Here is a 14,566-nt window from a genome sequence, read left to right on the forward strand (position 1 = left end):
ATAATGTTGAGTTGCAAATTCCATAATCCATAGTCAGCTATTAGAAAAAAGTCACATGTTGTTGCTAGCATAATAGTTGCTCTCAATTTCTTGACATTCTTTTACTTTGGGGAATATTTGAATGTTAATGAAACCTCTGCCTGTTGAATGTTTATGCTAATTATTAATATTACTCCAGTAGGGCTATAGGATGCTAAAACTAAGATTGTTAACATTAGCTTTTCATTTACTAAGAAAAATTTCTGTGTATTTACAGAATAAAGACAATGACACTCTTAAGGATCTACTGAAAGCAAACGTTGAAAAGCCTGTAAAAATGCTTATCTACAGTAGTAAAACACTGGAGCTGCGAGAGACCTCAGTCACACCAAGTAACATGTGGGGTGGCCAGGGCTTGTTGGGAGTGAGCATTCGTTTCTGCAGCTTTGATGGAGCAAATGAAAACGTTTGGCATGTGTTGGTAGGTATCAACTGTGAACTGTCACTTGCAGTTTAAGAAGCAGTGTAGAAGGGTGTTTTAGTAGTGGTTGTCTCCAATTGGGTGAGATTATTAGGCTACCTTTAGTTTCTGAAAATCAGAATTCATTGCTTTTAAAATATAAATTAATAAAAAAGAGTAACAACTTGAGGAAGAGAAGCAAATATGATGCCTAAGAACTGTTTTTTAAATGATTTATCCATTAGAAGAAGAAATGTTAAAGCAAATAGCTATAGAAATATTTCAAATATTTATTAAATATTATGTGATTTTTTTTTATGCTTAGAGATTTGAACATATATATTCTATAGTTTCTGACATCTGACATCTCTAACAAGACATATAGGGGTATTAAAATCACTATAATTAAGGACTGTGAACTCTACAATTTGGCAGATTATTTTATATACATTAATTGGGGGGGCTGTTTTTGTGTCATCCTAGGAAGTGGAATCAAATTCTCCTGCAGCACTGGCAGGTCTTAGACCTCACAGTGATTATATCATTGGAGCAGATACAGTTATGAATGAGGTAATTAGTGTGTGTATTTATAATGAAAATTATTTAATATGTTCTTATTAATGTTTACGTTCAGAAGTATATTTGGGTACACTTTACATTTAGAGTTGAAATTTTGGTCTTGCTGATGAAGACAGCTTATGCCTCATGGTGTTAAACAGCTAACATCTGGGAGGTGTCTTACTAGGTATAGCTGTGAGGAAAGACATGCTGTGTGGCAGTTGCAGAGATTTTGTGTATGGTATGTGGAAATCTCTTCTGTACCTCAAGACTAAATCAGATCCTCATTTTGATTATTGATTTCATTTTCTCTTCACCTTTCTAAGGTAATAAAATTGGCTCAGCTATATTAGTTGGATCCTTCCCTTGTCTGTTAGCTAGTGGAGGTATATATTGCTAAATCAAAAATGAGAGAAAAAATAAGGTGCTCAGGTAACCAGATTTTAATAATGGAGAGTAAAAGCAGAATATGTAGAATTTGGGTATAGAAGAGTTTTACTAAAATTGCTAACTAGGTCTTCCAGAACTGGACATAAGTCCCTGCACAGTAGATAGGTAATATATTGAATTAAACCTTGTTTGGAGTATTGGTTTTAAGAAATGATCTTTATGTCTAGGGATAGGGCCCAGAATCTAGGGGGTTTTTTTGTTGTTGTTGTTTGGTGGTTTTTTAAGTTTTCCAGGTGATCCTGATATTAGCCAGGTTTGCAACCTACATTCTAAAGTTCTGTAACAAAGACATTTTCCTCCTATGATGCTTTTGCAGTCTGAAGATCTTTTCAGCCTTATTGAAACACATGAAGCAAAACCATTGAAACTTTATGTGTATAATACAGACACTGATAACTGTCGAGAAGTGATTATTACACCAAATTCTGCATGGGGTGGAGAAGGCAGGTAAGATCATTTTTTAGACTAAGTTATGACTGCTTAAATTTACCAGTCAGATACGTTGTAAGCATTGTTTGTTTTTATTTTGAAACAAGTTATTGGTTTGTTTTAAGACTTATCTTGTATATTCAAGACCTTGTGGTAGCTCACAGTGAAAAAGAATATGAAAATGATTATATGTGTATATTCATGTGTGACTGAAAATTGTGCTGTACACCAGAAATTGACACAACATTGTAAACTGACTGTAACTCAATTTAAAGAATAAAGAAGCTTATCTTGAAAATGACACAATGTTGTAAACTGACTATATACTTCAGTTAAAAAAAAAGACTTGAGGAAAGAGCTGACCTAGAATATTAAATTCAATATATTTTTTAAAGCACATATTTAGTGAGCATGAAATGTATACTCTAGTCTTTTTTTTTTTTAATTGATCCCTGTTTAGGTCTTTTGACAGTTTAAATTGTATAAATTTTAAATTATTTTGAAAGTTCTAACAGCCTTTTTTTGAGGAATTGTTGAGCATAAGCCATAATTATAGGAAAGCTTAGGGTTTGGAAACTTCTTCAGATGTTTTGTGAAAGTTCCAACATTGACTGGGAAAAGAGCCTCTGTTTGCTCACAATATCTTTACCCATACTGCCTGAGATTCCACAGCTGAATGTATGTTGCCATCAGAATGTTAACATGTTGGAATTTGAGAAAATGAGATAGAGCATCAGGCAGATCTGGGGGCCATACTTGATCAAGTCGTCATTGTCCACTGTCCAGATTTGTAAACACACAGAAGTATGATCTTCTCAAGGTCTTCAAAGTTGATTCATTTCAGAGGTACTGCCTCATATAAACTAAATTTGCAAAGAAACTTCTGCATTCATTAGAACAGAAAATTTTCAGTGTACAGTAGAAAAATACCCCCTCTCCAGTTGGAAGAATACTTAGATCCGATCACTACCACAGGCGTGCTTGGAGAGCATGGAATCAAAGCCTAAGGAAAAGATTCTGCAGGTGGTGAGGTCCAGCCACACAGAACATTACTAGTTCTTTAATTTTAAACTGTGCTGACTAAATACTGCTACTTTCGTGTTCTTGGAGCCCTTGTTTTTAGACTTTAGCAGTTCCTTCTTTTCTGTGAAAGATGTTTTTCCTTTTGACACGGTTTAGTACCATTGGTCAGCCATTGCTTTAGACAGGCCCGTAGAGACCATTTTCCTGAGTCTGTCCACATTTGGTATTTTTGTGCCTCTTGTTTTCATTCCTTCCTCAGAGGCTGACCACACTGCATTCATTACAGCACATTTTTCTTGGTTTCATTCTTCGGCTATCTTTGTTTGCAGAGGGTTTCTCTGTTGCCTCAAGTGCCTAATCTACCACCACTTAGTTATTTTGATTAATAAGCACCTTGTTTTGAAATACAGCTACTTCTGAAAGGCTTTCATTGATCAGTATAAATTATTGAATCTTAATTTCTTCCTCTAAATCTGTCTGAGGTCCAGTTCAGCAGGAACTGCAGTTTGATGGTAGAAGGGAAGAAAAGTGAGAGGAGAAGGAGTGAGTAATTTTGTAATATGAAACATTGATATTAAATCAGATTTGGATAAGGAAGAGCTGAAGTTAGCCGTTGCCTGCTCTCCCAGCTTTTGGTGGTAGTAGTACCCATGGAAATAACAGATGCCTTGGCAGGGGAGAAGCACAGAGATACCTGTGCATGTCCTACTCAGAAAGTGCAAGTAGTTTGGAAAATAAAAGCAGTCATAATGGAGGCATAAGTTGAAACCTGATTGTGAAAAGGTTTAAATACTGTGGTCAAGAATTTGGACATACTTTGGGCAATGGGACTGTGATACTATATCAGTGAGGATTCTTTGGTTCCAAACAGTAGAAACCAGCTGCAACAGACATGACTTCATTGCTGTAGAGTCACTCATATAATCAAAGAAACAGCTAAAACATCAGATTTCGAAAGGACAGGACTCAGAACACCTTTAGGGATTAGAGAGAAAGAACTAATTGGCAGTTTCATCAGTGTTCTACTAAAAGGATGAAGCCATTTGATTTTTTTTCTGTCACTCCCAAAATTTGAAGCCCTGGGTAAGAGAGATAGATTGTCCTGGCTCTGGTCATGAGCCACTTCTTGGTTTGGGCAAGACAGGCTCCCTGATTGATAGTCCCACCAACACTGCATACAATAGCAGGGAAGTAATTCTCTGAAGGAAAATGAAATGTGGGGAGGCCAGCAGGTTCTGGAAAGAAGCATTGTGATCATTTATATCTTATTAGAAATATGTTTCTGATGGCATTGGGAGGATGAATTAGAAGGAATCTGGATTAACTTGGATTGATTTGTGTCAGTCAGGTTAGAACTGTGGGATGTGTAAATGATAACATGCAAAAGTGCTTAGGGCTCTTCAGTGGAAAGGCTGTATGTCGTTCATTCAGCAAATAATATATTAAGTGTCTGCCATGTGCCAGGAACTGTTAAGGCAGTTAACAAAACAAGGTCTCTGTCTTCAAGGACCTTAACATTTTATTGGGGGAGACAGAAAATAAACAAATAAATATGCAGTGTGTTAGGTGGTGATAAATACTTGAAGAAAAATAAAGGAGAGTAAGGTTAGTCTCCATGGTGGATGGAAGGGTCATCAAAGGAGACCTCTGATAAGATGACATTGTTTCAGAGAATGTAGATTTGTTTTTCTATTTCAAACCTCAACAAATGCAAGCTGTGATTGATATGAATAACTACAAGAAAAAAATATTTTCATAGCCTAGGATGTGGCATTGGATATGGTTATCTGCATCGAATACCTACACGCCCTTTTGAAGAAGGAAAGAAAATTGCTCTTCCAGGACAAATGAGTGGTACACCTATTACTCCTCTTAAAGATGGGTTTATGGAGGTAAGATGACTTTACTACCCAATTATGTCATAAAGTTTCTGCCCAAACAAGTCAAGTGTTGTGTATGGCGGTAGCATTAATTGAGATAGGCAGATGAACAGTTAAATATTGACATGTTGGATTTGAAGTTCCTGTAGGGTATCCGGATGGATATCCTATGGTATTGGATTTCAGGAAAGAGGGCAAGGCTAGAGATACAGATTTGGGAAATCAACAAAGAGGGTAATTTAATCCAATGAGCATTGATAAAAATTGTCAAGGGATTGGGCTTGGGTGTGTCAGAGGACTGAGGCCGGAATCTTGAACATTCCTAATATTTAAATGGATGGGCAGAGAAAGGGGATTCGGCAAAGGAAGCTCAGGAGAAGCCCAAAGGGAGAACAAAGCTTCAAGAAGAGGGCCATAGGCAGCTGTGTGAGGTACTGCAGAGAAGCCAGGTGAGAGAAGGGGTGAAAAAACATGCCCTGGGCTAGAGCAGTTTAAGGCTTGACAGGGTGCAGATATCAACTTAAAGGAGACAGAGGGTGAATGGTGGAGGATAAGGTGATGATAGCTGGTGCTTACTATTTCAGGCACCTTGACTGGAAAAGCAGAGAGCTAGCTGTGTGGGGACTATTACAGAATCAGGGTGAGGCTTTTTAAGGAATGAGCGGTGTTTGCACAGGCCTGTAGGCTTTTAAAATGTTTCCTATGCAGGCCTTACAAGTCAGTTAACTCTTGTTTGCATGACTAAATAAAAAACAAACATTCAAAAAAGAATGCTCCAGTTGTAAAGAAAGGGCTGCTGCCACTGTCATTTTGTGGTGCGTGGTTTGACCATCCCCAGTTCTAGAGGAAATGTAGGGGTGCTGTAGAGCAGTGTCACCTCTCCTCACTCCCCACCCTACCTTAAGCTCACGACCACAGAGCCAGTGTTAGGTATTCAGACTCCTGCTACCATATCTGCTGCCCCTAATCAGTGCTCTCTGCCCCAGATGAGGCCCTGTGGGCAGTCTGAGTGGACCAGAGTGGGAAATGGCAACTAGGGAGAAGGGCCAGAATACAAGTTGTATTGGAATGTGTCAGAGGGCACTGGAGCTGGCAGACAGTGGAGGATTCAGGGGTAAAATCTGTCGAGCCCATATAGACTCATTCTCACCCCCACCGCACCCCATCTCCCAAAAGATAGAGATGCAGCTGCCACAGTCGTTGTGGATGAGAAAAGAGAACACAGACTCATGAGGTTAGACATCTTAAGAAACATCTAAGGACTCTATCATAGTATTAAGACTTCAAATGACTTCTTCCATGAGCAATGAAAGTGAAAAACAAAAAAATGGCTGAGAATTCAAAGAAGGGGAAAGCAGTTGAGTAAAATCATTTTGGGGTGACTGGGAAGGAGGAGAGAGTAGAACCTCCACCTAGTGTTGAAGTAGCACAGTGAACGCAGTGAGAGTAGAACAGTGTGTGTAATGGGCTAGATGCCGTGTGTCAGGAGACTGGAAGTGGCAGGATGGGGAGGAGTTCACAGTGCACAGTCCTTGGCATGTATCAAAATCAGAAAGTGTCTGAAAGCCAGGAAGGAATGCCGGGTGAAAGCCTTTGACAGTTAGTGCATGATCAAAAAGGTATCTCTAGGACCAATGAGAGCCAATATTTCTATTTTCAAGTAAACTTGAGTAATTTTATTTTTTCTTTCTGTCTTTTTTTGGAAGGTCCAGCTGTCCTCAGTTAATCCCCCATCTTTGTCAACACCAGGAACTGCAGAAATTGAACAGGGTCTGTCTGGACTTTCTATTAGTGCAACTCCACCAGCTGTCAGTAATGTTCTCAGTACAGGTGTGCAGAAGAATTTATTCTATTTTCAGTCTACTTTGTTTTACATGATATTCTTCTCTGTCCCAAGCCAGAATTTAAAAAATTAATGCCAGAGTACTTTGAAAACTGTGAACGTGCTCTGCAATGACAGGCCCTGTCTGAAAGCTGGTACTAAATCACCTCATTTAAACCTCTCCTCAGCAAATTTTAGACCTTGGGCTTCTCTTGTTATAGAGTCAGGATTCTACCTTTAAATTCTGTTTAATTGCTCTGTTTAATTTACTTAGGAAATGTTTGCATATTCCCTGGGTAGTGACAAAAAGTGAGCAGGGGATACAAAAGCAGGAAGGTTACCATTCCTTTCCTAGGGGCTCAGTCTTGCTCAGGGGACATGTGCCTATCTCTCTTTTTCTGCGTTCCTTGTTCTACCTACTACAGTCCTTTTTTTTAGTTTTTTTCAACAGCTTAATTGAGATGTAATTCACACAGCATACAATTCACCCACTGAAAGTATACGGCTTAGTGGGGTTTTTAGTGCACTTGGAGAGTTTTGCAACCATCACCTTAATCAATTTAGAATATTTCATTACCCCAAAAGAAACCCTGTACCCAGTCACTCCTTATTTTTCTCTGATCCCCCCCAGGCTTAGACAATTAATAATCTACTTTCTCTTTCTAATCTGGACATTTCATATCATATGTGTAGTCTGTGACCTTCTTCTATGGCTTCTTTCATTTAGAATGTTTTCCAGGTTCATTCATGTCATGTATATATTAATACTTCATCCTTTTTATGGCTAAATAATGTTCCATTGCATGGATATGCCACGTTTTGTTTATCCATTCATCAGTTGAGGGACATTTTGGTTGTTTCTACTTTTTGGCTATTATGAATAACGCTACTGTCAACATTTTTGTACAGATTTTTACGTGGACATATGTTTTCATTTTTCTTGATTATATACCCAGAATTGGAATTGCTTGCTCACCTGATATAGTTCTTGGTATGTTGGTAGAGTTCATTTTTGTCTTTCCTAATTTTTTTTATTTTCTTTATTTGTAACACCAGAGTATATTATAAATTCATTGTTGAGTAAGTAGATGAAATACTGACATGTTTTAGTTTTATTTTGTTAATAACCTTTTCTTCTTGAGCTCTTTTTAATATTTGTGTTCCAAATTTGCTCATTTTTCACTTTGTTCTGGAATGGACTTAAAACAGTCCATCAAGATGCAGTTAAGGTTAGGAGTATGATCCTTGGAGTTTGTCTTCTAGTTTCAAATCCCAGATCTTTTCAGAGTCTTTGTTTTATTTCCCAAAGACATTTTTCTAGATGAAATTTTAATTTTAATTTTTTTATAATTAAAAATTGGAAACATACTCAAAATTAGATCAACATTAATAAATACAGATATTCGTTTGTGTAACAAGTAGTGTAACAAACCTGTACCACGCAGCCTCACCATTTATCAGTGTAGTGACATACTTCCCCACCCCCTACTCACTACTGGGTTTTTTCCCAGCTTTATTGAGGTATAATTTGTGTACCATAAAATTAACTCACTGCAGGTGTAGAGCTCATTTTTTTTTGGAAATTTATGGAGTTGTGCAGTCATCATCACAATCCAGTTTTAGAATATTTCCTAGATAAAATTGAATATTAATGTCATCAGTATCAAGTCATAGGTACAGTTGGAAGAAGTTTTAAAGTTTATTTCATCCAAGCAGTGTTTCAGTCCTTTTTACAATGTTAAGATTTTTTTTTTCTTACATCCCATCAGATGTAAGAAATGGTCCTTTAGTTTATTCCTGATTACCCTTAGTTAAAGGTGGATTGGGTACTTCCCAAGGCAGCAACTCAATCTCTGAATAACTCTCACCAGGTTTTAGAGTCAGTGTTCAAATGCCATACGAGAGCCCTTCTGGTTTTAGGAGATAACTGACATCTCTTTTCAAGTTCCAGTTTCTTATTAGAGATATTTCAAATCTCCCCTCGTTACATTACAGTTATACTTGTATTGTTACAAGCACAAGCACTGAGATTCCTGGTCTTATACTGTAGAGAAGCGGCTTCTTGGAATATTAAAAGACAGAAACATAAATAAAGCAGTAACTGCTCAAAAGAGACCAAAAGAAATCAACATTTTTCACTTTGAGCAAATCAGCTTAAAGACACTCAAATATTCTAGCATCATGACATGTGAGAAACCACTTTTTCTTAGGCATTTATCTTCTGTCTTTGCTCTTAATTATATTGCTGCAAAGTAATCCAAACAGTAACTGCAGTAACATAGAAATATGTGGATTTTTTTAAGAAAATGTCTCCTGTGGATTTGAAAATTTTGGGATTGAGAAATTTTTAGAAAATGAAAATATCCTTTTGTAACGGCATTAATCAGTATGACCTTTTTTGGTTCACTCCTCAACACTTCCTGTCTTCCTTCCTTCCTTGATTTTTCTGTGGCAAACTTACATTTTTTACATGCTGTGTATTTTACTTATTTGATATCTGTCTCCCTTCCTTTTCCTGCCCCTCATCAGAATGTAAATTTCCTTAAGGTAGTGATTTCTATTTTCTTTATGCTGTGAAGTCCCTCAGTGCCTAGAACAATGTCTAGTATATAGTAGGTGCCCCCCCCAAACTTGAAAGGCTAAATAGACCAGCCAACCACTCAGCCCCTTTGAGAATCTGATAAAGCAGAGAACCCTCCTCTACTTTTGCACGCTTCCAACTTCTGCCAAAAAGTAAATACATGACTGAATAAGTTAATAACTATCTGAAAATGGGTGCTTCATACTTTTAGGCACAATTCATTCCTGCTACCTTATTTAAGCAGATCTCTATAAGACAAAATCTAGAATCCATGTGCACTATGACTGTTGTTTGAACACCAGCAAAACCTCCCACATGAGTAGGTGGTAAACATTAATAGGTAATCTTTATTAGGTATTATGCTAGGAGTTACTTGAATGTAAAGAACATAACCTCCTCAAGCCAACATCAGTAGAAATGGGAGTGCCCTAGACTTCAAAAGAGTGTCACAGAACCTAAGGTCAAAAGGAAATGGAGATTCAGGAAGCCAGGTCATTCTCCCCATCTCTGGAGGTCTGCGTGCTCATCTGCCTTTCACGCCATCTGTGTCATTCTCCTCTTTCACAGACCCAGCATCTGTTTCACAGGTCACTTGGCCCCCCAGCATCCCCAGGTTTACATGGCCTTCTAGGTCAGGAGCCCAGTAGAGACTGGCTAGAAACCTTGTGTCCCGTTTCCTAATTTCCAAAACACTTCTCTAATCCATCCCTGCTTAAGCCAGTTGTAAAACTCTTGCCTGGTGAGCTTAGCTGGGGAAGATTTGCAGAGCCCCCCACCCTCTTGGCCCAAGCTCTGCTCGTGGTCTTTGTTAAGGGCTGAGGGCAGAGAAGGAGCAATGGCAGTGACGCAGCTGGAGACCTGGACTAACGGGGGTCGCACTGAGTGAAGACCTGCCTGGCAGAGGGGCGGGGGGCCAGGGAAGGGGGCTGAAGGCTATCCTAGATAGTCTGCTCATTCCTTAGCAACTGAAATTTTTTGAAAGATTGTGCTTTTATTTTAGGTGTACCAACAGTACCATTATTGCCACCACAAGTAAACCAGTCCCTCACTTCTGTGCCACCAATGAACCCAGCTACAACATTACCAGGTACGCAGCAGGAGACTGGAGATGTAAGGAATAATGATAGTTTTACTGATATTTTGCATCCTAGAAAACAGTGGGAAAAAACTATACCTGTGTGTGGGACTTTTTATGTCTTTGATTCTCATTTTATCTCTGCTGTAACTTTGTGACAAGTGAGAGCAAGTGGCAGTGAGCTGCTCGTCACCAGCTAGTTAGCTGCTGAGACCTGGGCGTTTAGCCCCAGCCAACTCTCCACCCTCCTCCCTAGTGCAGCCTGAGTCAGGAGCAAGGAGTGTGTGGAAGCTCCTTCTTCTGTACTTCCTTAGTTAGGGCTTTCTGGTCGTTGTTCAGTGAATAAGACCTTGTGTCCTGGGGGAGAGTGCTCGTTACTTGGGTCTTCAGTAGCTCTGACATTAGGTGAGGTTTCCGTGTATTTCTCTTACTGTTCCCAGTGAAGACCGGGTCCCTTTATCCAGCAGAAGACGATCAGATATTATCAGTGATCAAATATACTTGCCTGTGAGAGCCTGTAATTATATGGCTAAAGATGTTGTTACACAGACGTATTAAGCCATTAGCCAAATGTGTACACACACACAGAATGATAAAGCAAGTGTGGTAAAATGTTCACGTTTGGGGAATTTGAATGATAGGTCTGCATGGGGGTTCTTTATATGAAATAGCAACCATGAGTCTGAAATTAAGTCAAAAGAAAAATAAAAGACTGAAAGACTGTAAACCTCAACCGTCAAAGAAAATTCAGTTCATACTTGCTGAGATGAATCAGCCCTTTCTCCAAGACACTTAGGCTAGCAACATTCTTGCTCTCGGGTTTAGAAGTATTCATACGTTTTAACCCTCACCCACTTGGCTGTCTAATCACTTAGGTATAGAAAGACGCTTCACTTAGGTGAGAGTTTGCTGTTACTGTTGTTAGTATACAGATCTGCCACACAATAAGTAGACTTCTGGTATGCTCACCTTAAGTGGGTAGTATTTTTTCCAATACACAGTGATTGAATGGTTTATCTTTTGTCTGCCTTCTCTTCAGGCCTGATGCCTTTACCAGCAGGACTTCCTAACCTACCTGCCCTCCCCAATCTCAACCTCCCTACACCGCACGTCGTGCCAGGGGTCAGCTTACCAGAACTCGTGAACCCGGGTATGTTGCCCGTCTTGCCTTCCTAGGACTCTGTCTAGTAAAAAGCTTTCTTCAGAAACGGCAGTCCTCTATTTCAGTTTTTTTCTGGAAAGGGCAGGTCAGTTTAACAAATTTTAGCTATTTTAATAAAAATTAATCTTTTTTATTTAAAAAGTTTGAAAAAGAAGAGGAAGAAGAAAATCTTTGTGATTCCTCTCTGCCTGGCTGCCTCTCTACCCACTTTCTCCTCTCCCTGCACCCTGACAGCTCAAACACCCTAAAGGCTACTTGTAGAAATAAAGAGCAGTGACATGGTCCGGCTGTAACTGAGCTGGATGTACAGTTTGCCCAGTGGAGGTGAATGAGCTCCCTGTGGTTCTCCTGTGTTTTGGGCAGCTGCCATCTAGGGGTAGTGATACCTGTTTCGCGTGGCCCAGAAACTTATCACCATTGCTCAGCTGGCTGGGTTTGTTATTTGATAAACATTCTCCATTATTAATAAATGTTTATATAATAAAAACTGAGGGTTTTAGCTGCAAATAGTTGTTAGCAGATATTCAGAGTGTTTACACTCAGATTTTATGCCCTGATGAAAATGAAGCAGCAGAGTGCCCACAAGTCTGCTCTTTGGTTAATGATTACCCAGCTTACCTGTAGCTTTGAGACGGTCATATGCCATGGCTGGCTTTTAATTGTTAATCTCGGTAGTTTGGCCCATCAGTGATGTCAGTGAGTGAGTTTATTCCACCATGGTGCACATTGTCACGTTTCTGTCTAAATCATAAATGCCCTTGCGTTAACACTCACCATCTATATATATTCACTGCCCATCCTCGTAAACTCATTTACTTTTCAGCACAGTGGTTTAAAAAAACAAGTGAAGTCGGTAAACTCAAGCTGATGTTTACTTTTTTTTAGCACTCCCTTTGTCTTTTCTTTTGTGCCCTGTATTCCTGGCTCCTGGCTCTGCCCTTTCCCCAGATTGGCAGACTCTAAGAGCACTGAGGGTTCCACCAGGCCACTGGTTACCCTGAACCTGTTGTACAACCTGCCTTTCCTGTTTCTTAAAGAAGTAATTTTCTCTTCTGTCTGCATTTCAAAATCGTTACAATAAAGCCGCCAAGTATACTATAAATAGTTATCAGTCAGTCTCAGGGTATGAATAAAGGCTGAGTACTTCTGGTGAGACCACTGCAGGGGGCTCCATGACAAGCCTCTCCCTCGTGACACCTTCACGGGATGCCTGGCCCGTGTCTCTTCCTGGTGTCTGTTCAGAGAGCAGCTTTAAGTCAGCCTGTAGCTTGCCTGGCTGAGTGGGAGTCCTCCTGCTGGACACGGTGTAGCTGCGTCGCCCGCTGGGTGGGCTCCTGTCTTTCCCAGCTGGGAGGTTCATTTCTTCCCTGAGTTGGGCTGAGGCTCGGAGGAAACCTTTCCTCCTGGCTGGCTGCTCCTGCAGTGAATATTTAACTCTGTCCCGGCCTCCAGCTGAGGATAAACAGAGTTGTGATTTGTGTTGTCTCTTCTCAGCTTCAGTTTTCTTAATGAAATGCAAATGAAAATAGTCATGTGACGACGACTACTGCTCTTTTAGTGCTGGGACAATGTGTGATCTGTGCCGTTTTTGTCCTAGGTTTGCCACCTCTTCCTTCCCTGCCTCCCCGAAACTTAGCCGGCATTGCCATGCCGTCCGAGTTCCCCATGCCATCCGAGTTCCTCCCGTCATTCCCTTTGGTTCCAGAGGTCTCTTCCGCAGCAGGCTCAGCGGAGCTGCTGTCCTCCCTCCCACCCACCGGCAGTCCACCCTCCGACCCTGTCCCGGCCACTGCAAAGGCAGACGCTGCCTCCGCACTCACTGTGGATGTGACGCCCCCCACTCCCAAGGCCCCTGCCACTGTTGAGGACAGAGTCGGCGAACCCACCCCAGCCAGTGAGAAGCCTGTCTCTGCGGTTACGGATGCAAATGCCTCTGAGTCACCTTAGCTTTGGACCAGCCTTCGGAATTGGCGTGGTGTGCTTATGTAACCACAGGAGCGTGTCTGGAAATGCAAACTGTCGTTAATTTCATACTAGTTTGTACCGTATCTGTAGGCGTCCTGTAAATAATTCTAAGGGGAAAACTAAGCAAGAGGATGTGGGCTTGTGTCCTGCCAGGTTGGGGTGGGGCTCACCGGCTGGGGAGGGAACAGTCAGAAAGTGCTTGTATTTTAAGACAACCAAAAGAGTAAGGGTGGCTTGCTGCCAGGTTTCCACTGCCATTCTTGGGGGTGTACATCTTTGGGAAAGGTGGTGATGGGGTGTCCACAAGGCTCCCTGTCCTCCTGCTGCTCCTTCTGTAAGAAAATGAAATATTTTATGCCTAATACCCACACGCAACATTTCTTATATTTTGTAAGTCATTTGCAAGAATGCAGACCACCTCACTGAACCGTGAAAGGGAAAGATAGTTTATGTTTGGTCTCTATGAGCCACATCTCTATTAAGGTTTACACAGAAATTCCAACTAAAGATGTTTGTTAAAGTTACACAATGTGCACTATTAATTGAACATCTTTTTATTCAGCCTATACACAGATCTTTGTTTTGAGCTCTCAAAATTACTCAGACAACATTTTGTAACTGCTGCTGTTGCTTTATACGTCCACCATAAAATGACATTTAAAAAGAAATAAAGGAGATGTTGCACAGTTTTAAACCAGAAGGTGGCACTTTGTAGCTACTTATAATATTATAGCTATACCGGGAAAGCAGAGATACAGCAATAAATTACAGTAATTTTGCTTTTCTTCTTGTGGTACATTTAGATTACAGCTCCTGATTGCCATGTGTGCACTTGTTCCTTCCCCGTGTGTCACACTGCACTAATGTAATTTTTCATGTCTGATGTCTACTTTCTCCTAAGTTTTCTAAGAGATGGTAAGTTACGTGGAATTGACTTACTGAATGAAATTAAATGCATATTATATCTCTGTTTTTAAAAAAAGATGAAAGAGATCCTTCGGTTATTGACCTGTTTCAATCATGAACGTTCCTAAGGGAGCAGGGTATGGAACCGATCTGTGACCACCCAGCTGGAAACTAGAGTTATCAGCGCCCTCCCAGCACCTGCCAAGTTTTAGGGTATATCCATTTCTGGAGCTAGGTTTATACTTAAAGCTAAATGATAAAAGAAGGCTGCAGCTC

At 40.2% G+C, this 14,566-nt stretch overlaps 1 protein-coding gene across 1 annotated transcript in view; it reads left to right on the forward strand.

The window, feature by feature from the left end:
* The window catches only part of GORASP2 (golgi reassembly stacking protein 2), a 28,615-nt gene extending 14,447 nt beyond the window's left edge, over nucleotides 1-14,168 (forward strand). The window contains exons 3-10 of the mRNA XM_006213959.4: nucleotides 257-460; nucleotides 923-1,009; nucleotides 1,764-1,894; nucleotides 4,659-4,791; nucleotides 6,486-6,609; nucleotides 10,183-10,269; nucleotides 11,297-11,407; nucleotides 13,017-14,168. Coding sequence (XP_006214021.1) covers nucleotides 257-460; nucleotides 923-1,009; nucleotides 1,764-1,894; nucleotides 4,659-4,791; nucleotides 6,486-6,609; nucleotides 10,183-10,269; nucleotides 11,297-11,407; nucleotides 13,017-13,366 — 1,227 coding nt within the window. The 3' untranslated portion in view covers nucleotides 13,367-14,168. The remainder of the gene's footprint in view (nucleotides 1-256; nucleotides 461-922; nucleotides 1,010-1,763; nucleotides 1,895-4,658; nucleotides 4,792-6,485; nucleotides 6,610-10,182; nucleotides 10,270-11,296; nucleotides 11,408-13,016) is intronic.
* Nucleotides 14,169-14,566: the final 398 nt, after the last annotated feature.

This window comes from Vicugna pacos, chromosome 5 (assembly GCF_048564905.1).
Source record: "Vicugna pacos chromosome 5, VicPac4, whole genome shotgun sequence".
In the NCBI taxonomy this organism is placed as follows: domain Eukaryota; kingdom Metazoa; phylum Chordata; class Mammalia; order Artiodactyla; family Camelidae; genus Vicugna; species Vicugna pacos.